A 21,522-nucleotide genomic window follows, 5' to 3' on the forward strand; every position below is an offset into this window, starting at 1 on the left:
TATAGCAAAACTATATTGTTTCTACAAACAGTTTAGACACAGTGAGCCAGTCTTGTCTATTGTGGGTATGGTGGGAACCCACGTTCCCAGATGCCTTTCTGAGGAAAGCAGTCAGGCCTGCTATGTTAACTCTTTTCTGCATTGAACCTTCTTTTAAATAATTAAAGTAAAATATCGATGTCATTATATAGTACTTAGAACATATCCCCTTGCAGTCATTAGCACATGGAGAACATAAATAGGAACATAATAAGGAAGTCTGCATAAACAACCAAAGGACACAACAAGAAATGGAATAAAATACTAATATTGCTAACGAAACAAAAACAAACCAAAAAAATAACCAAAGGGATGTAATAAAGCTCCATGAAGGAAAGCTGGAGGAGGTAGAGAATCCTACTGTTGAGGGGAGAAGGCTAAGGCTTGAAAGATTTTATTACAAAGATGCCTTGCGATTGTTATTCATATCTGTAGAAACCAAACAATAAATGGGCTTAAGTAAAGCGAGAGAGATTTTGGTTGAACATGGGTGACAAAGTGCCAGGGCGCACAGGGACAAGTTCAGATGCTGCTTTCCTGGGCTGTCTTTGAGGAGAGCGTGGATAGCACCTCATCTCGGTTATTTCCATATTCACTTACCAGAAAGAAGGAAAGTAAGTAAGCAGAACCAGCTGATTATTTAGACTTATTCAGCTTTATTACTTTATTGGATTCTTAATAAAGATTTAGTACCAAAAATGAATGTAGATTATGCTATTACTTTTTCTTTTTTTTTTAACGTATTTTTAAACAGGTGGAATGAACTCGGAGGATATTTGATTCCCACTGGTCGCCTGCAGGTATAGATGACATTATATTAATGAGTAGAATCTGTATCCATAATGTGTGGTGTTTTCTGAAAGCAATCATGTAGAGACATACTGCTTATTTAATGCAAAATTATTAATCATTTGAGAATAATTTTTAAAAACCTTACTGCTAGTGTTTAAACTCCTACAAAAGATGTACAGCTTAAATAATAATGGCTCATGGATTTTTTCTATATATTATAAATTTTATTATTGGAAATAGACACATAAACAAAAATGTGAAAAGAAGTTTGAATGACTTTGAAAAATGAGCCAAATACAATCACTATATATACTGTTTATGCTTTAAGAGTGATTTAGCCTCAACCACTGAATATTTGGTTTGTGCAGTAAAGGAGATATATCAGAAAAAAAAGCATATGTTTTACTAATTGGTACATGTAGAAAATGTTAGCTTTGTGTTTTACCTTGTTAAACTAAAGAAGAAAATTCAAATGTAGACTAGAAGGTATAATGACACTATTGCAGCAATGTTAAATGAGCAGCAAATAAGACCTTTCAAAATTTAAGAAATGTTTATCATTATTTGTTTAAGAATAATACCCTGCCCACAGCTTTTCTTTTTCTTCTTAAAGAAATCTAAGTAGGATGGAAGTCATTTTGGTGATTTAATAATGATTAAGAGTCTTACGGTATTTCCTTTTAGACTGGTGTTCTTCGAACCAACTGTGTGGACTGTTTAGATCGCACCAACACAGCGCAGTTTATGGTGGGAAAATGTGCTCTGGCTTATCAACTCTATTCCTTGGGATTAATTGATAAACCTAATTTGCAGTTTGATACAGATGCAGTGAGGTAAGCCTTATTTTCTGCCTTTTAAATGCTAGTTGAAGAAAACCGGACTTTGGGTGGTAAACACACAATAGAATATACAGATATCAAATTATAATGTACACCTGAAAATTAATCAGCAAACCTGATTAATAATAAGGACTTTTATGAAGTCGTTTCTTCTTTTAGTTTCTCAAAAATTACATTGCTAATTATTCAAGTTAATTCGGTAATAAATATTTCTATTAAAGACTTGGATGCTGTTGCTATGGTTTTTGTTTGCGTGTGTTTTAATTATCAATAAACACTGTTATTTAGATAAATCCAAAGTGTTTTAAATAATTTTGAACTACTGAGTTTTTTAGAAAACAAGTCCAGACTACATTAGAAAAGAAAAAGTAATGTGCCCTCATACATTTTGAATTAGAAATAGAAGACATAGAAAAGATCGATCATTAAAGATCGTTTTCCTCACTGTCCCTTGGTTCCATGACATTGGGTGAAGTACTGTTTCTTGAACATACAGCGATAGCTGTTATTGGTCATCTGAGATAGTCAGAAAGGCTCTGTCAAGGGAAGTGGCCAGATCCACAGATAGCACTGCACTGGAAGTCTTTAACAGGCACTTAAATAAACAAGTTTCAAATGTGTATTTCCAGGAAAGAATATGGTTTGTCTGTGATCAGAACATGTCTGCCTTTCAAAAGGCAAATCAAAGAGAACAGAAAATTCTGTCATGGGAGGTAAATTGATCTGGCTGCAGAAAGTTAGGCATATTCTAATAAGGTTAGAATCAGCGTGGTCTGGCTTTGGTGGGTTATCTTTTTGGTACCTCTGCTGCTTTTTTAGTGCTTTCTGTGATTTTGTTACTCATTAGACTATTACTATAAAATATATTTTGCATTCATACTTTAAGAAGTTAACAAGTCTACTTGAAAGGACAGGTTCAGAGAATTCATAGTTGTTTTGAGTTTGTGGCTAAGTGAATAATGTGTGTAATACTTTTTCTAAAATTCTTTAACATTTGTGTTTCTTTTACTTAGGTTATTTGAGGAACTCTATGAAGATCATGGGGATACCTTATCCCTTCAGTACGGTGGTTCTCAACTTGTTCATCGTGTAAAAACCTACAGAAAGATAGCGCCGTGGACCCAGCACTCAAAAGACATCATGCAGACCCTGTCTAGATATTACAGCAATGCTTTCTCAGGTAATTCTGCAGTATCAGGCTTTTCTAAGATTTATTCTAAAATGCATTTTTCTTCTTCTGCATGTACTTTTTTTTTTTTTTTTTTAGCTATCTGGCTAAGTAAAATTCAAAATTGAATATTTTAGAAGTTTAAATAAAATAGTCTTTCACTTAGAAGGTGCTTAATAAACATTTCTTCAATAAGTGAATCAACTATATTTTAAATAGGGAACTTTTGCATTTTGGCACTCATAATTGAAAATTTTACATAACACAAAGTACTTTGATTCCTTGGCTTCTGTCTCCTTCTGCATTTCTGCTTGCAATACATAGAGAGAAATGTTCGAAGGTGTTGAATTATTATTTTTAAAATGGATTCACAGTCTTGACAATTGTCCAAGAATGTAAATATGACTGATTTTTTAAAATGTCAGGTAGACATGAATGGCAACATAACACTAATTATTTTTTTATTTTATAACTTGTGAATACTAAAAGTAACAGGTTAAAATGGCACTTTTCCTTTCTCCATTCTGATGGAATTTCCAACACAATAGATATCATAAACCAAAGTGATTATGAGACAGATCCCTTGCACAGAATTTACAAAGAAAGTGCTCAGTGACTGATCCCATGAATATTAGCCTCTTGAACCAGAGCAAGGATAAAAACGTTTACAGAATGTGGAGAAGAAAAATTGGTAAAGAGATTCTTCGGAGTGAACTGTTGCCATACTGTGACTGTCACCACCTCTGTTCTTTCACCTCAGGCCTAGAGAGAGAAGGCTTTAATAAGACTCTGGTAAAGCTTGATGTACTGTCCTATTGTGGGAGGGATCCCATGGAACTATTGGCTTTGGACCCCTGTGTAGCAAAGCTGAAGCGGAGAGCTGGGCGAAGGAGGGGGCTGCCATCTTTGGAATGGCCTACCCTCCTAGAGTTGATTGGTCATAGGATCCTTGAATGTTTACTGGTGACCAGATGTAGGCCTCACGGCGGGGAGGGTGCTGGCATGGGGTTGGCCTGAGTCCAGGCCAGAGGGATGCTAACAGCAAGAACCAGGAGGAAGTGATCACTGGATTCCTAAGGAGGAGTTGCAGGAAACTGACTGATATGAAAGGATGCATGTGCTCACTCTAAGGGAACGGCAAGAGGGTCCCCAGTGAGGGGGACCCCTGAAGCGGGCATGAAAGCATGCACAAAAGAGTCATCTTTCAACATTTTCCATACCAGAGAGAATGCAAAGTTAATTTGCTATCCTACTGTTTGTGTTAATTTTCTATGCTGTGTAACAAATTACTAAAAACTTAGAAGCTTAAAACAACATGCATTTATTATTTCACCATTTCTGTGGATCAGAAGTCCAGGCACAGCTTAACTGGGCTCTCTGCATAGAGTGTCACAAAGCTGCAGTCAAGATGTCAACCAGGATGTGGTCTCATCTGGAGGTATGACTAGAGATCAGGAGTCACTTTCCCACTCATGTGTTGGTCGGAATTCAATTCCTTGCAGTTCCTTGTGCTATAGGACTCCAGGCAGCTTGCCCTTCACAGCCAGTAAGGGAAAAAACTAGAATGAGTCTGCTAGTGAGACAGTCTTTATAACATGATGTAATCTTGGGAGTGACATCCCATCCCTTTGCCATATCCCATTGCTCACAAGCAAATCATAGATCCCACCCACACACAAGGGAAACCTGTACAGTTTTCTAGGGTGCTGTAACAAACTAGCACAAACTTGGTGACTTAAAACAATAGCAATTTATTATCTCTCAGTTCTGGAGGCTAGAAGTCCAAAATCAAGTTGTTAGCCAGGCTCCTTCTGAAACTGTTAGGGGAAAATCCATACTTCTTTCTAGCTTCTGGTAGTTTGCCAGAAATCTTTGTTGTTCTTTGGCTTGTAGCTCTCTGCCTTCATTGTTACATGCCCTTCTTTCATGTATCTGTTAAATTTCCCTCTTGTAAGGACACCAGTCATATCACATTAGGGCCCACCCTAATTCAGTATGACCTCATCTTAACTTGATGTCTGCAAAGACCCTATTTCCAAAGAAGGTCACGTTCATGGGTTTTGGGGGTTAGGACCTCAATATACCTTTTTGGGGAGACACAGCTCACTCCAGAGCAGAAATGTACATGTTACTTTTTCATGACCATCTTCTGTGTTTTAATAGTACTTGCTTTTTAAATCAAGTACAGCTACACATTCATTCTCTCTGTCGTCTGGTCTTATTAAATTACTTGGTTCTTAACTATCGATAACTATGATGTGAAGACCGGAAGGTAGAGATTATGGAGGCCACTTAGAGTCCTCCACATCACTAAGACCTTCCGTGTTCACACTCTGCGGAGGCGTCGGAAACTGGTTGGCAGCCTTCTGATGTGGGAAGGAAGTGCATAGCAGACCGAGAGGTTCTGTGTGGGCCGGCCCTGCCTACAGTGAGTGACATCTGCCATTCACTCCATCCCCGTCCGTTATTACTACTCTCCAGGCACACTGATCTTCTCACAGTTTCCTGGATAAGTTAAGCTGCTTCTGCCACAGGCACCTTAATCCCATGCTCTTCTACCCACTGGAACACATGACTGCAAGCTTCTCCTAGTTAATTCCTAGCCAGCCTTTAGAGCTCACTATACTTTTACTTTCTCGAGGAAGTTCCTCCAGTTTTTGTTATAGTAGAATTCTATACTTTTCCTTTGTAGCACTTGGCATAGTTAGAGTTAAATCATTAAATATGCAATGAATTGTGTTGCCTATCTCCCCCACCCCCCACCACGAGACCAGAGAGCTCCCCATACAGCTTGTTCACATACGGTGTCCCCAGTGCTTTGCTCGTGGCAGAGTAAATACATGTGGAATGAATTAATAAATGCACGAGTTAATTTATTGCCTAGGTCCTACTCAATTCTCCCTTTTCCCCGAATTAAATAATTGATAGGACTAAGTATGGTAGCCTTATAACATGTAGCCTATCAATGATGCGATTAGGCTGCTCAAATCATTTTTTTTTTTAGTTTACCGAGAATTATACCCATTGTACTAGTCTGCGTAAGTTCAGTGTAAGAGTCCACTGTAGACTTTAAGAGTATTTATATATTCCTCTTTATGCATGAATCCTTGAACTGAGTTTAGGAGCTTAAAAATCAAAGTATTTTACTTTGAGCAAAACTTAAAGAGTTAGGACAATAGAATTTAGAAATTCTAGCCAGTTACATGAGTTTAAATTCTAGATTTCTAAGCGAAAGTATTAAAATATTCCCATTATCCTTTATTATGCCTACTGCTCTGGTTAATATTAAGATAATAATATTATTGATGTATACCAGTTGGCTATAATGCATGTTGGACGTTATTGATGATTATCAATAGCAAAAATCAAAATTACAAATGATTTCACTTGTTTTTACAAATTAAGAGTGGTTTTGAGATTATCTTTTTAAAGTCATTCTCACTGGCTACGCTTTGCTGTCATACTAGTTTCCTAAGACTTCTGCCACAAAATACCACAAGCCTGGTGGCTTCAAAGAAATTTATTCTGTCCTGGGTCTGGAGGCTTGAAATCAGAAATCAAGGTGTTAGCAGGGCTGTGCTCCCTCCGCAGGCTCCAGGGGAGGGTCCTTACTTGCCTCTCAGCTTCTGGTGGTTTCTGGTGATCCTTCTTTGCAACTGCAGCACTTTAATTTCTACCTCTGGCATCACATGACATTCTCCCCTTGTGTCTATGTCTTCATGGTGTTTTCCCTGTCTTTCCCTTCTAACAAGGACACCAGTCAAACTGGATTATGGGCCCACCCTAATCTAGTGTTACTGCATCTTAACTCGATTATATCTGCAATGACCTAATTTCCAAATGAGGTCATAGTCACAGATTCCAGGGCTTAAGACTTCAGCGTATTTTTTGAGGGGACACAATTCAACCTGTAAGAGTTGTGTAAGTCATGTGCCAACAGATGCATATCCCTCGGGGTGTGTGTTACCGTGAAAAAGATTTAAAACTGTCCTGATGGAAAGGGGCATCCACTCTTCTGCCCTCCCGCCATCGTTGTCCCTGTAACGGTCATCATTATTTATACTTAAGGACCAAGTAATTTAATAAGACCAGATGATAGAGAGAATGAATGTGTAGCTGTACTTGATTTAAAAAGCAAGTACTATTAAAACACAGAAGATGTTCATGAAAAAGTAACATGCACATAATGGAAAGGCAAAGCAAAATTATGCACAAATGAAAGAGGAACTACTATGACAGGAATTATTTTATGAATAATGTGGCTAAAATAGACTTTATTTTGAGAAGCATGGTATCATTGGGGTGTACAACTTATTTTTAAATTACAGTATTATATAACAAAAGTGTATTTATAGAACCATTTTCTTGAAAGCACTCAGGATAACTGTAAAACTTAGTCTCATATTATGCCTATAGGTAAGTGGGACGATACTTGATTTTAGGTTGTCAGGAATTTTATTGTTGGTTTGTATAGAAAGAGTGATGCCATGTGAGCAACCCACTGACTGTCTTTCAGGCTTAAAGCTTCTTAAAGCTTCACATATTAGCATGCTCTGGGTCTGTCTTTAAGAAGCATGTTTTGGTTTCTACTGTAACTGGTTACATAGTCAGTTGGAGGATGCCAACAAGGAAAAAAGAAGTATCTAGATACTCACTTCGGATGTTAAGAAGAACTTTGTAATTATAATTGCCTTAAGAACCTTGTTGAGCTCTAATTTTTTTTTTTTTTTTTACATCTACATTTTGGTAAGCCTGGATTTTTTTGGAGAAGCTCATTGAATTTAAATCCTATTATAAAAAAGAAAAAAAAAGATAGAATATCTCTACCAGATAATAATAGATCTGCTGTATGTGTGCATACAAACATACATATATACACACCTACGGTTTCAATATAGTGAGTGTGCGTGTATGCATACATGGAGGGGAATCATACCCTCCTCAGAGAGTTATACAAAAGAAAAAGAAAAAGCTCACAGGGTAAAGACCTTAAAGCTCACCATGCACAGAAAACAGACAGTAATTACAGAAAATTGTCAAGATGGCATACCCAGCATTATGATTGTTCTATAAGATAGAGGAACAGTTTCTTTTTCCATTCTGTTCACCATTGAAAGAGGGACATGTAAGGAGCATGCTGAGCATTTTAGTTTATCAAGAGTATGGAGATAGCCTTCGAAGGTCATCCTTCTAGTAGCAGGTTTAGAGTGAATAAGTTGTTTCACTATAGCAGAAAGAAGACAATTGGAAAAATGTTTTGCTTTAATGATGTTTTAAATAACACTAATAACTGATTAAGTATGCACCTCTTCTGCAATTAAATGTGGCAAGAGAAAAAGTTGTAACTTATTACTTTCAGTTTAAACTGACTGAAGTTCTCCAAAGGACTCTCAGAACAGCCCTACAGTCCTATTACATTCTCCCACTCTCCAAAATGACCATTTTGTACCTGTCCTCTCTCCCTAAACCTACAGCACTCCAGTCTCAGCTGATGACCTTGCTTCACACTTTGCTGAGAAAATAAATCATTGAGGTGAACTCCCTTTTGTCTTATAACCAAATGCAGAGCCTGTCTTCATGTGCACCCATAGTTTCTATCTTATTTTGTATGACAGTGGTCGGAGTGGCCCTGCCCCATCTTAGGCCAACCCTCCATTGTGCTCATACTCCCATCCCTGTAATTATATGCTCGTTGGTGTACATCATCAGTTTCCCCCTACTTCCTCTTTTCCATTAGCATAACAGCACACCTTAGTGTTTTCCATCTAGGCTTTCTTTCTATCCTTAGTCCCACATCCTATTTCTCTGCATAAGCAAAACCCCTGAATGAGTTATCCACATGTCTGCATCCTCTCTTATATCCTGTTCTCTCCATCTGCTTCACTGGGTACCTGCCCTGTCATGCCACTGAAACTGTGCTTGCCAAGATCACCAACAGTCTCTCCACATTGCCAAATCTCAGTGGTCACTTTTCTGTCTTTATCTTAGCCTTTCAACAGCTTCTATCACAGTCAAATAGTGTTTCTTTCTGTTACTGATTTCAGAGGCCACTTTATCACAAACTTAATGTAATATTAGAATAACTAATATTCAACTTCCAAAATAAAGTTTTTGGCAGATTAAAATGAATTGTTGTAGTCAAGTCTGATCTATTTAAATACCATGCATAGTAAAACTGGTTAGCATTTAGCTGTTTGAATGGAGTTTGGTACATATTCTTTTTTCCTTTGAAGCATGAATCCAAAAATAAGCAATTATTTCATCCTACAAAGAACTTACCTATTTTAAGCCCTTGTCTATATCCAAAGTACTACTGTCTTCCTGGGGGTGATTTTCTTATTTGTAGTCAAAAGGAGCCAGGAAAAGATCTTCAAGCTCATTAGGCCTTATAGTCCAAGCTTATAAGTGACCATAAGCTCCGTAGATATATTTTAAGTTATAACAACAACAGTACATTCAAGAAGTCTTCATTATGATCCTTTGAAGGAATATTCTTTATTTGGTTATGTTTCTCATATCCTACATTTTATCATACGTGTTAAAATTAAAGGAAGCCACTATTAGGTTTAAAGGATGAAAGAAACTCCTTGAAAACATGGCTAAAAAGTGAAAAGCTTCTCTAGATACTATTAAGATATTTTGAGGTACTGTGTAGATGAATTAGTAAGTGCCATTAAAGCTATTCAACAAGCATAAAGAGTATAATTACTATAAAAGCAGTATGTTTACTGCTTATATTTACTGCTTAATAATGTCTGTATCATTTAATACTTGATATTTTCTCTCAACAAATGACAAAAAACAAATGGCCCCCAAATATATTCAGCATAGAACACATGTATATGTTAGTTTTAGCCTAAAAGTGCTGTTTTAATGGAATGCTTTTCGTCAGAATATTAACACCTCGAATACATGTTTGATGTACCATATTTCATTTATTGCTTTTGCTGAAATGACCAAATAGCCCAATGAGAACAGGGTTACTAATTTAAGATATATCTGTGTTCACAATGGCTTTTGGAAGAAAATTGATTTTATGATGTTATCTTATTTCAAAAAGCAGTCATTTCTACTGTGCTGTCTTTTGAGTTCTATGTTCATTTTCAGAAAGAGCTTATTATTTATATTGTGGATGTCTGTCCCAAACTTGAATACATAGGGCTCTGAGACAAGAATGGAAAGAAGGAAGTGGGGGAACAGAATGAAGGATGCTGGGGAGGAGCCAGTGCAGAATGGGAAAGGTGGTTTATGAGACCACTGCAGTGCTTATTATCATTTTTACCAAAATTTAATTAGGGGAGGAAGAGGAAATACAATATATATATAGTCAGTAACTATTTTGGAGTGTTTGAATGGTTAGAATGAGGCTGTTATCTGTGTGCCCACTCTACCTTCATTATCAAACACAAAAGAGAATGGGACATGTCCACAGCTAAGGGGGGACGGGGGATAGAACATGTTGTAAACATATTCTCCGCTAAAGAAATGGAGAATATTTTTTCAAGGATTAAAATGGAAACCATGCAAGCCAACTTGTTCAAGGTCATGCAACAGAATATGGGGAGGAATTGGGTTATTTTGTCTCTAATGTCTCTTTCTGTCTTTTGCAATAAAGTGGAGATAGATGTATATGTTTCAAGAAAACTAACACATGGCGAGAATGTTTTCATTCTAAAAATAAAATCACTAGGGTTTTATGGCAGTTCTTAAAGATTTTTAACAGCCTCTCAGAATTCAAGAAGCAGTTTATATGCACTGTCCTCTGTATTATGAGAGGTATGGAGTGAAAAGGAAATTTTTTGGAGGCAAATTTTAAATTCTCAAAATCTTGGTGACTGTTTTAGATTTGTGTGTATGACTTTTGAAGTATAAATACTGTTATTTTCAAAGGTATATTCTATGAAATCATAGTTGTACTCATCTTCCTGAGAAAACATTCTTCTGACTTGTATATATCAGTAATGGATTTCCTGAAATACATACTTTTGCTTTTTAGATGCTGATAGACAAGATGCCATTAATCTCTTCTTGGGAGTCTTCCATCCCACTGAAGGGAAACCTCATCTCTGGGAACTCCCAACAGATTTTTATTTGCATCATAAAAACACCATGAGACTTTTACCAACAAGAAGAAGGTATTTTTCTTCCTAGTCTACTATGTAAAATCAGATTCGATGTTATTTTGAAAATGAAATACTTTGTTTTTGGAGAGATAATCACATACGCTAAAAAGTAATCAGTCTTCCGACAAGTTTGCCCTGAGGAATTTAGAATTGCTGATGCTCTGATAGTAGTTTTGGGAAATTGTCGTTAACAATTGGTGTTTTGCATTTTCCATAAATGTTTCAGAGCTTCATCATTGAATGTAAGTTATAGCTCCACTAAAGCATCATAAAAAAACCATTAACATCGTTTGCGAGTGCTTCCTACAAATGCGGAGCTCTAAAGAACGCTAACATTTGAGGGACCAGTCTTTGGTTTTTCAGGTGTGGTGTCTCAGCTGCATCACTTTGGAATCCCAGTGTTCTTTCCTCCAGGAAGCACAACCAGCTCTTGGTGACACTAGTAAAGATGGAACCAGAGCAGTGGCTTCAGGAGCAGACGCCCCTATCACTCAAGTTGGGCTTGAGTTACATAGCCGAGGCAGGCAGTGCTGGAGCTTTTTTGTAGGGGTAAAAGTAAGCTGGTTACATCCCCATTTTCTTAAAAAAAAAAGAAAAGAAAAGAAAAAGGAAAGAAACTGAGGTGCGGAGAGAATGTGTCTTGACCGAGATTTTTCAGCTAGTTAGCTGACTGAGCAAGAATCAGCTACAAACCTGCTACTGAAAATAAAGTTTTATCGAAGTAGACAGTCTGGCTTTCTCTGTTGATTTGGTTTCCTGTTTTTGCTTTTTTCCAGAGTGTCAAGAATTCCAAAACTTGGTTAATGGTATCAACAATTGGTACCGCCCATAAACAGTATTTACAGATACTATAAGATAAATTTCAGTGTTTTATTTTGGGCTTTCTAGTGTCACCCACCACATATACTGGTTATTTTGATGACAATTATAATTCTCAGAAGACATGAACAATTTAGCCAGAGACAGTAACAGGACAAGAGCGTGGACTTAAGAGTCGTGTAGAGCCGAGCTGGAATTTATGCAAGTACATGACCTTAGATCTGTTACTTAACCTCTGGAAATATCATTTTCTCATCTATAAAATGGAGACGACTATGCATACCTCACAGGGTCGCTTTGAAGAATGAGTGAGAAAATGTGTAGGAAGCACCTGGTACAGGGTCTGACACAGAATAAACACAGTCCCGAAGACACCAGGCTGTGGACCGCCTCCAGTTAATGCCTGTGTGACCCTAGGCAGGTTACATTACTGGTCTAATTCTCAGTTTCCACATCAGTAAAACCAAGATAATAATAGTATCTAACTTGTAGATTTTTCTGAGAATCAATTGAGATCATAGTGAGTCCAAAAGATATTAGTATTGTTTTTATTCTATAAGTAGATTACATCTAGAAACTTAGTATTATTTTATCACTTATGATATAAATAAATACCTTATTATGTATTCACTTATGTTTCCTAACTTGGCGACCATCCTGTTTACCAATGATTTATTCTGAATATTATTTTTATTGAATGATAAGGGGGAATAAACCTAGCTCTGCCTAGAGTTCATCTAAACCAGGTCCTCTTTAGGTAACTAACTACTACTGTGATTCAAAATCCTACATTTATTGATCAGTTCAAAACCATGAATTGAAGCTTTGTTCTGAGTTAGATTACTATGTCATACATCGTCTAGACACTATTAATTGAATCAGTGTTTATAATGCCACCAAGATGTTCATAAATATTAAGCATTAATTATTTCATTGACTCAGAGTTGGGAGGTTTCCTGGTTCCACTCACTGTGTGATATGTGAGTTCCTTCTCTATCTGCCCCGGGAGAGGTTATCTGGTTTATGCTTGACTGGCCCTAGTTTTCCAACCTGGACAAGACTGATTGAGAAGGCAGTTGTTTCTGACAGTTCGCTTGCTAAATTCTTCCTCCTACCAAGCTGAGATCTACTTATCTGTAACTTTACCTACTAATCTTAGTACAACCCACTGAGACCTTAAGAACATGATTTTCTCATCCACTTGATGGTCTTTTTAAATATTTAAAGATAAGTTCACGCATTCTCAAAATCTCATCTCCTCCAGGTTAAATAGCCCCACTTTCTTTCGTTGTTCCTCATGTACTATGGTTTCAAGTCTCCTTAGAATTCAGAATGCTCCTCTGTATGTATTCTAGATGATGTCAATGTTCTTTTTCAACTGTGATACCCAGACCTGGGTCCAATAATAGAGTTTGGTCTGATTTGTGCTAACTGTTGTGGGACCATTGGGACCATTATTCCCCTTGTCCTGAGTACTATATTTTTATCATTTAGTATAAGATTACATTAGCTTTTTCAGCAATGCCATCATAGTATTAACTCTGAGCGTCCTGTCTATTAGCACTCCCATCTTTTTAGCATGTCCCGCTGCCATGCCTTATCCATACCATTCTTGTCATGCTTATATATGCTTTGCCTGCTTCCAAAAAAAAAGTGTTTAAATGTGTATCCTTTTTATTAATTATTTATCTCTAGCTTTGTAGTTTCTTCAGATTTAATCAACTGGGCCATCCTGATCTAATACAAATCCTTGATGAAAAATGTTGAATAGAATGGGGTAGCTGGCAGAGCCTTGTGGGATACCACTAGACAACAACTTCCACCTTAAAATTGTTTCATAATTTTTGGTTGGAATCATTTCAACAACTGAAACGTACTAGCTTACTATACTGTCATAGCTTAACTATACTGTCATTCGGCCCCCATTTATCTTGTTTAAGTCTATATATATGTTATTTCAGAGGGCACCCAAGTTAGCTAGGGAAACTTAGGAGTCTTTTTTAATCTCCCTAACCTGCCTTCATGAGCCAGTGGAACTGAGCACTCTTAATGCCAGGGACTGAAAAAGAGAAAAACACTGACTTACTAGTATTATGTACAAAGGAGAAGTGGCAATAGCTCGCATCTCCCTCCTCTGATCCCTGGTCCCAAAGCAGGTTTCTGTACTAGTACATTTATTCCTCTGGATAAATGTACCTGGTGGTGAAGGTAATGAAGATTCCACCTGGACTGGGCTTACTCCTCTCAGATGCTCTCTTCCTCCATCCATCAGTTCACTTTCCCCAGGGCAGATAGTTCTTCTGGGCTTCTTTGCTTCTGAGGCCCACTTAGAGGAGTTAGACTTTTAAAAAAGTATTGTTAAGTTGCTTTGTCTTACTTAGGGAAATATAGTTTAATAATATATATTTTTTAAATTTATGACCTGGTCTCAAATCACTAATATAGGATTATCTCAATTCTTTTTCTCCGCCTGGTACATTCTGAGTTAAAATACATTTTTTTTTTTTAATAATGTTTTCTTTTTTCCTAAGTAAGCTGATTATGAGTAGCATTCTTTAGGAAAATTCTTATATCATAGCTGGTACCTTCTCTACTTTCCTCCTCTGCTGAGATTATGTCATCACAAAATAGAACTTATACTCCTGCATGCTCATGCACATGTGTGCACGTGCTCTCGCTCTCGCTCTCTCTTTCACACACACACACACACACACACACACACACACACACACACACACACTCACTCACTCACTCACACTTCCTCTGATCTGATAGTCTGATTCTCTTATCAGAAAAGAAAATGAGTTTAGCCTGGTGTGGCTTGTTTGAGTAAATATGTGGATTCATAGAAGTGACTGGTCATCTTTTTTAGGCTACTCACAACATATCTCTAGCTAATACTCAATTCTGTTATCTTGCTGGGATTAACGTTATGCTCATTGGTTTTTGGAATGTATCACCCTCTCACTTTTGAGCATCAAGACTACATTTGCCTATTTCCAGTATAAGTTCCATTCTTCACTATTCTTTGAATGATTACTGATCTCAACTGTACCAGGACACCTGCATGCTTTTAGAGATGCTGTACTGCTTCCTTTGGTCTCTGGGACATTCATATTTCCCTCTTATCTTGTGTTTTTCTCTTTCCGGCATGAAACTTATTGTGGCTGGTGAAGATAGAAACAATGCTGAATTAAGTAGCTTGACTTTCTCTGTCATTATTTTCAACATGGCATTTGTAACACATAGAACAGTGTTTGACACACAATAGGTGCTTAATAAATGTTGAAAAACTCATGAATTCACTCCAAGAAGCAGATATCTCTTTTCTCTTCTTTTCATGCTCTAAAGCCTTGCTATTCAAAAAGCAGTCTGAGGACCAGCCCCTTTGGCTTCCCCTGTGGCGAGGAGCTTTTTAGAAATGTGGAATCTCGGGCCCCATCTGCTGAATCAGAATCTGCCTTTCGACAGGATCTCCAAGCAATTCATGTGCTCGCTGAATTGCCAGAAGCACTGCTCTGAAGCATAATTTCAGTCTCAAGAAAAACTTTAGAAGCCTTTCCTTTTATCATGACACTCCCCACCCACAGTTCATGAGGTTTCACTTTTTTTCATTATCTTTGGTTATGTATTCCTCTTGCCATCTCTACTTTAAATACTTTAAATACTTCCCCATTCTTCCTAATTTGCATTATTTAAGATTTTAATGTCAGCATTTTATTTTTAGAAAGCCTTTCAATTATTTAAAATTATCTTTTTAGCATTTTTGTCTGTAGGCTCTTTTTTCTGAACCTTTTGAAAATGTGTTTTTTAAAAATTTTGGTATGATTTCACACCATTCCTCTTCCTAGCTCTTGTGAACTTTGATATAGCATTTCCCCCTAAATATCTATTTCATCAGAATTTGATTTAGAATTGGATTCCGTGTTCAGAGAGAAGGTTGTTCAGGATTCTTTCAGATTCTCTGCTCACAGCAGATGAGTGTGGTAGCAGAAATCCAGATGATTGAAATTCCCTGCCTTACTCTGACTGGCCTCTCTGATCAAGTAGTGAATACTTGCAGTTAACGATTAATGGGTTTATACTATTTTCTGAGAGAACTTATTCTTTAGGACTATCCATTCACTTAATGATTTTACTTAACTATTTTAATTAACTATACACACAGACCCACACACATAGAGCAGAGTAGAAAAGGTGATCTAGATCTCAGATAACTACCTGCAAGAGAATCCTAGTTGTAGGACTCTGCTCAAAATCACACTGGCTCACCGGTTGGCAGAGTAATGCAGGCAGGGTCCCTGGGGAGAAGTAAACAGCAGCTCATAGAATCTGGCTTGGTACACCCAAATGCTTTTTAGCTAAACACATCAGAGCATCTTGATTCTCAGACATGTTCATGGCATTTTGGTAGATCTGTGACATAGTTGAAACAAGAAAGGATTTGAGAAAGGAGTTAACATGTTGAAAACTTACAGTGCCAAGAGCTTCACAAACATGTTTTAAAAAGAAAAATTAACTTTGAAGTATGAGGCAGCATCTTACAATAGACCACACAATCCCTTTAATCCGGTGAATTGTAGAAAACCATCATTTACATTTGGTCCATCTTATCTTTTTTTTTTTTTTTTTTAATTTTATAGTTATACTTACTGGTGGACACCAGAGGTGATAAAATATTTACCACTGCCGTACGATGAAGGTAGGTACACTGTTTCTCTTTTGGTTTTTATACTAACATTTTGGAATTGTTTTTAAATGAGCTTGAATAATTAAATTCTTCGGATATATTTTATTAGAAAGAAATGAATGGCTACTTGGTGTTATATTGTTGTTGTAAAGGGGGATTGTGACATTTTAGACAGCTTTTTAAAAGGCAAGGATTATGTTATGCTTCTTTTCTCTAAGTAGGCCCGTACCTTGTATTGTATCTTGCAATTGCCCTTTAAATGTATAGTGGATATTAGTAAATCATTTTAAATTAGTACTGATTATATTTCCAGATATTTGGGGGTCATGGGGAGGAAGTGAAAACCTGTTCACAAGGAGAAATAAAGACTTTTCCTATATTCAAGTAGTAAAAAAAGATACAGATGTGTGTATAAAAGCATATTTTAATCACTAAAGTTTAAGTTAAATTTTATTAATTTGTCAGAAAGACAGGAAAAGTTTTGTAGTAAATGAATACCTTCAAATGTACAATACATTAGAATAATGTTTCCAAATTTAAATTACCCAGTTTTAAATAGAGTTTAGTCCTGGTTCTGTTTCTGATCCCCTGGCCTTAGGCAAGCCAGTTTTTTCATCTGTGAAAGAGAAGTAAGATCTGCTGCCAGCCCTGAACACCGCGGTTGAGGGCTCCATCTGGTTCTGGTTAACCATCCCAACTTTGGGTGGTGAAGACTGTGAAGCAAGAAGATGGCAAACAATTTTATTTCTTAATGAATTATTAATTAAATTTTAAAAAGAATTTGTAACCTCGAAATTCAGGGCAAAATTATCACTTATATTGCTAAGATTTGGTGTCCTAGAAGAAAGGAAGGGACTTTAACAGTCTTAACAGTGGCCATAAACAGGATTTGAAATACAAAAGAAAATGTAGTGAAATCGCTGCACGATTTTTATCTAGAAGGCAGAGGGTACTTATTTAAGAGTAAAAAGGAACTTAAAGAGCTGAGTGATTTGATTTCTAAAATAACTCCCTGCTTCTTCCCCGACTCCCAGAGGCCCGCCTGCCTCCTTAGAGCTTATTACACTCAGCTTTGCATTATGTGTCCTGTGCACATATCTCATCTTTTTTCCAAGTGTGTAAGTGCCAGAGGCAGAAGCTGGCCCTTGTTCGGTATGCTCTCTGTGAACACAGTTGACATTACAGACATGTTTGCTAGGTGTAATCTGAAGACTTTAAGAGTAATAGGCAGTATCTCTTTCAGTTATCTGTGCTGCGAACTTAAAGAAGTTGATAGTGAAGAAATTTCACAAATACGAAGAAGAGATTGACATCCACAATGAGTTCTTCCGACCATACGAACTGAGTAGTTTTGATGATACCTTTTGCTTGGCTATGACAAGTTCAGCACGGTATGTTGTGAGTATTCTCATACTGTAAGGATTTGAGAACTGAAGTTTTCCTAGATGATGTAGATATGTCTTACTTTACCAGAAATCTGTTCTGCAAGCCTGCTACCAGGTGGTTGTTCAGCCCCTTAATTCTTCCTGTGATTGGGAGCCCGCTACTTCAGGAAGCAGTCATTTCTTTTATTAGATAACCAGACTTAATTTCTTCCCCTTGATAAGTTGAAATCTACCTCCTATTGGTCCTAGTTTGTCACTTGAAATAAACACAAGTTTTAAAACTGAGCATAGAAATTGAGAGCTAACATAATTAGTGGGAAAAAAACATAGCCTTTGGTACTAGAAAGGCTGGGATGTGAATCTTAGACCAGCCACTGTGACTTTGAGAAAATTATCCAACCTATCCAAGTCTCCGTGTCCTCATTTTATATAGATAGAGGTGAGTGTGACCCCTCCACACACATAAATATATACATACACACATGCCAAGTGTCTAATGTAGTACCTGACACAGGTGGGTGACTAATAAATGGTAACTCTCATTATAGTACTATTTTTATTAGGCACAGTACAGGTCTAGTTCTTCTATATGACAACTTGCCATATATTTGAGGAAGCAATATTAATTTTTTAAGGTTAAATATTCTCTCTTTCATAACTAATGTGACATTTATTCCAAACTCTCCCCATCCTGGCCTGTCACCTTTGAACATACTTTATTTTTCTCTCTTTTAGACTTTGGTGGGGCCTTTCAGAAAAATGATGAGACTAGAATAAGAAAATTAAGCAAAGCAAATCACTTATTGATTATTATGTTTAATACTAAATTTACATATTTGCATTTAAAATTTTCTTCAGGTGTGTTGTTATATGTGTGCCTAAGTTTAACGCAGTACATGTAGAAACATATTTTATGGTTTTATTTCCTAGAAATCACTCTACATTTTGCTTCAGTTTTAGTTGGAAAGTTTGGAATTTTTACTTGCTTGATTTTCAGTTAAACTTGTTAAAGTTAGCAGTTTTAACTGCAAGGTCATTGTCATTTCCAGAATTTTTCAACTCAGCAAAGGATGAATGATGTTCCATATTTGTGTACATACAGGTATGCAGCTGATCTTTATTGCAGGAGTTGTGTTCTATAAAGCTCCTGAAAACACTAATGAATTAGAGAACACTGAATTATTGCTCCTAGGGAAAATACAGGGTTAGGTTCCTGAAAGCCTCTGGTAACACATTTTCGTCAACCATTCAATGATTTGTGTGTTTCTCTTTAAAGATACCATATTTAATATATGTTGTCAATTCATTAACATTGAACGCACAACCAACAGCACTATAACTCATGCCTGAATCAAGCTTCTCTAACACATATTTTCTCTATAATACACAGCTTTCTTGTGCTTAGAAACACAAGACAGCTTTAGCACTATGCTTGGGGGCCATTTTAGACTTTGAGATCACCAACAAAAAGCTCAAAAATATGAAAAACATGGCACTAAATACTCTGTGAAAAGGATACCTCTTTACAGTATGACAGCTAAAACAAAAAGGCAGAGTGTCATCTTGTTCTGCCTCAGCTGGGAGCATGAGTGTCGGGTTACTCTAATTTTTCACTGTTCTGCATGTGAACAAGTCTGGGAGTGATTGTGAAAGCTCTGAGTGTTGATTTTGGGGTTACAAATACATTCTAGTGAGTAAGAAAATTCTCAAATATGGAGTCCACAAATAATGAGGATCAACTGTATATCTCCTAAAAGAAAGAAAGAAAAATTCAGCCACTTTTTTAAAACAACATTTTCAAACTGTTAAAGAAGCATTTTGAATCAGATTCAATATTACTTTCTTTTCCTTCAAAAAATGTAATATTGAATTACGCTTGGAGCAGTATCCTTGCCAATAACTGTTGTCTTTTTGGCATCGAGTAAGGAGTTCGATCTTGCTTCAGCAGTAATAAGGTAGGCCTTGTATAGTGAGGAAGTTGCTTTAGCTTATCTTAGTAAGTGTTAAATTAAGTTTCTATTTAAAGTGTTCCAACAGTGTTTTCAATGAATTAACCTTAGCTTAATGAGGTAGATGTTGATACCTTAATTCATACTACTGTGTTTTTGATCATTATGTCAGCCTCCTTAGGTGATATAATGTAATAAAAACACTGTCCATAAAACTGAGTGTCTTAGTATTTTATCATTAGTTTTTATGAGTTTAATTTTACCTGAAAACTAATCGTGATATATAACCAGAGAGTATACATCTTAGTAATTCAGATATCAACTCTGTTCAGTAAACAAAATCTGAAATTCCTAACTGTTGGGCCTCATAATCATAAAGAAAATCACAGTAAAAACTGACAACATTGAAGTTACCTAGTGCCATTAGTTCATGGGGATTTATGGCCCTGATCACCTAAGCTTCCCTGAACATTTGACTCAGAATATATATAGCTCTAAGAGCTAAGAAGGAGTAGTATAAAAATGTGAATTGAATGGAAGAAGCCAATATCATATGGATAGACAGTGATTCATATGAAATTTTTTTTCCTCTTTCTTAAGTGACTTTATGCCTAAGACCGTTGGCATTGATCCAAGTCCATTTACTGTACGTAAACCAGATGAAACCGGAAAATCAGTATTGGGGTAAGATTTGCATATGGAATGAAATTTTAAAGATTCATGTAAAATAATGTAGCACTTGCAATATAATTTCCATCTAAACTAATAACTTCAAGTCACATAGTTTGGGACATAGTCCATTTATTGCATCTATACATGCAGTTTATTTATAGCACTGGGATCACTAAAGTATTCAATGTGGAAAGTACAATTTTTGAGAATTTCAGCAACATAGTACATTTTATTATTTTAAATTAGGAACATCACAGATGGCATGAAGATAGGTAGCAGATATTCTGTGCTATGTCCTATAAATAATTCAGCATCTTCTATTTCCCTCGACATAAAATACTTAGCTAAAAATATATATTCATTGTATTTATTTTTGCTGACATGCTGAGGAAACATTAAAGCAAATATGCTCAGATAGAGAGATTAATAGTTTTTCTGTGTATTACTGTAACATTGTGTTGGGGAAGATTTATTTTATTATATCTAATTATATGGGGAAGAAGACAAACCATGTTTTCATCTTCATGCTTAGAGACTGGACTGAAATGTGTTGTGATCTAGCATAAGAATCTCTCTTACTGCTTCTGGCTTGAATAATCCTAGAGATGAGATTTCTTCTAGACCTTGACCAGAAACCCTGGCCAGACTAGATCCTGAGTCCTAATTATATTTAGGAGGGTGTATGGGGTCTTAATTTGATTCTAGCTACATGTAATTTATACAGTGGGATATATATTACTATTTTCCAGACATACCATTCTGTGGCTTAAATATGTGGTTTTAAATAGCTACGGAATTTAAAAGAAGGGATGTCCTGAGGAGTTTCAAATTTAAGAAATTCCTGAGACAAATACATAAATGACCAGCTATATTAGTGTAAAGCACAAAAATGCTATCGACTTTAATTTTTAATTTAGGAAGTCAGAAACTAATTTAGTTTCTCAATTATCTAACCCACGGTCAGATTGTATTACATTTTCCTTTGCTAGAACATTTCAGAATATTATGGTATTTTAAAGAGTGAAATATGCAACATTTTTAACAAA

At 36.3% G+C, this 21,522-nt stretch overlaps 1 protein-coding gene across 1 annotated transcript in view; it reads left to right on the forward strand.

Moving 5' to 3' along the window:
* The window catches only part of FIG4 (FIG4 phosphoinositide 5-phosphatase), a 96,266-nt gene that overhangs the window by 39,829 nt on the left and 34,915 nt on the right, over nucleotides 1-21,522 (forward strand). The window contains exons 13-19 of the mRNA XM_006926067.3: nucleotides 794-839; nucleotides 1,516-1,664; nucleotides 2,684-2,850; nucleotides 10,835-10,973; nucleotides 16,424-16,482; nucleotides 17,714-17,861; nucleotides 20,405-20,488. Coding sequence (XP_006926129.1) covers nucleotides 794-839; nucleotides 1,516-1,664; nucleotides 2,684-2,850; nucleotides 10,835-10,973; nucleotides 16,424-16,482; nucleotides 17,714-17,861; nucleotides 20,405-20,488 — 792 coding nt within the window. The remainder of the gene's footprint in view (nucleotides 1-793; nucleotides 840-1,515; nucleotides 1,665-2,683; nucleotides 2,851-10,834; nucleotides 10,974-16,423; nucleotides 16,483-17,713; nucleotides 17,862-20,404; nucleotides 20,489-21,522) is intronic.

This window comes from Pteropus alecto, unplaced genomic scaffold (assembly GCF_000325575.1).
Source record: "Pteropus alecto unplaced genomic scaffold, ASM32557v1 scaffold79, whole genome shotgun sequence".
NCBI lineage: Eukaryota > Metazoa > Chordata > Mammalia > Chiroptera > Pteropodidae > Pteropus > Pteropus alecto.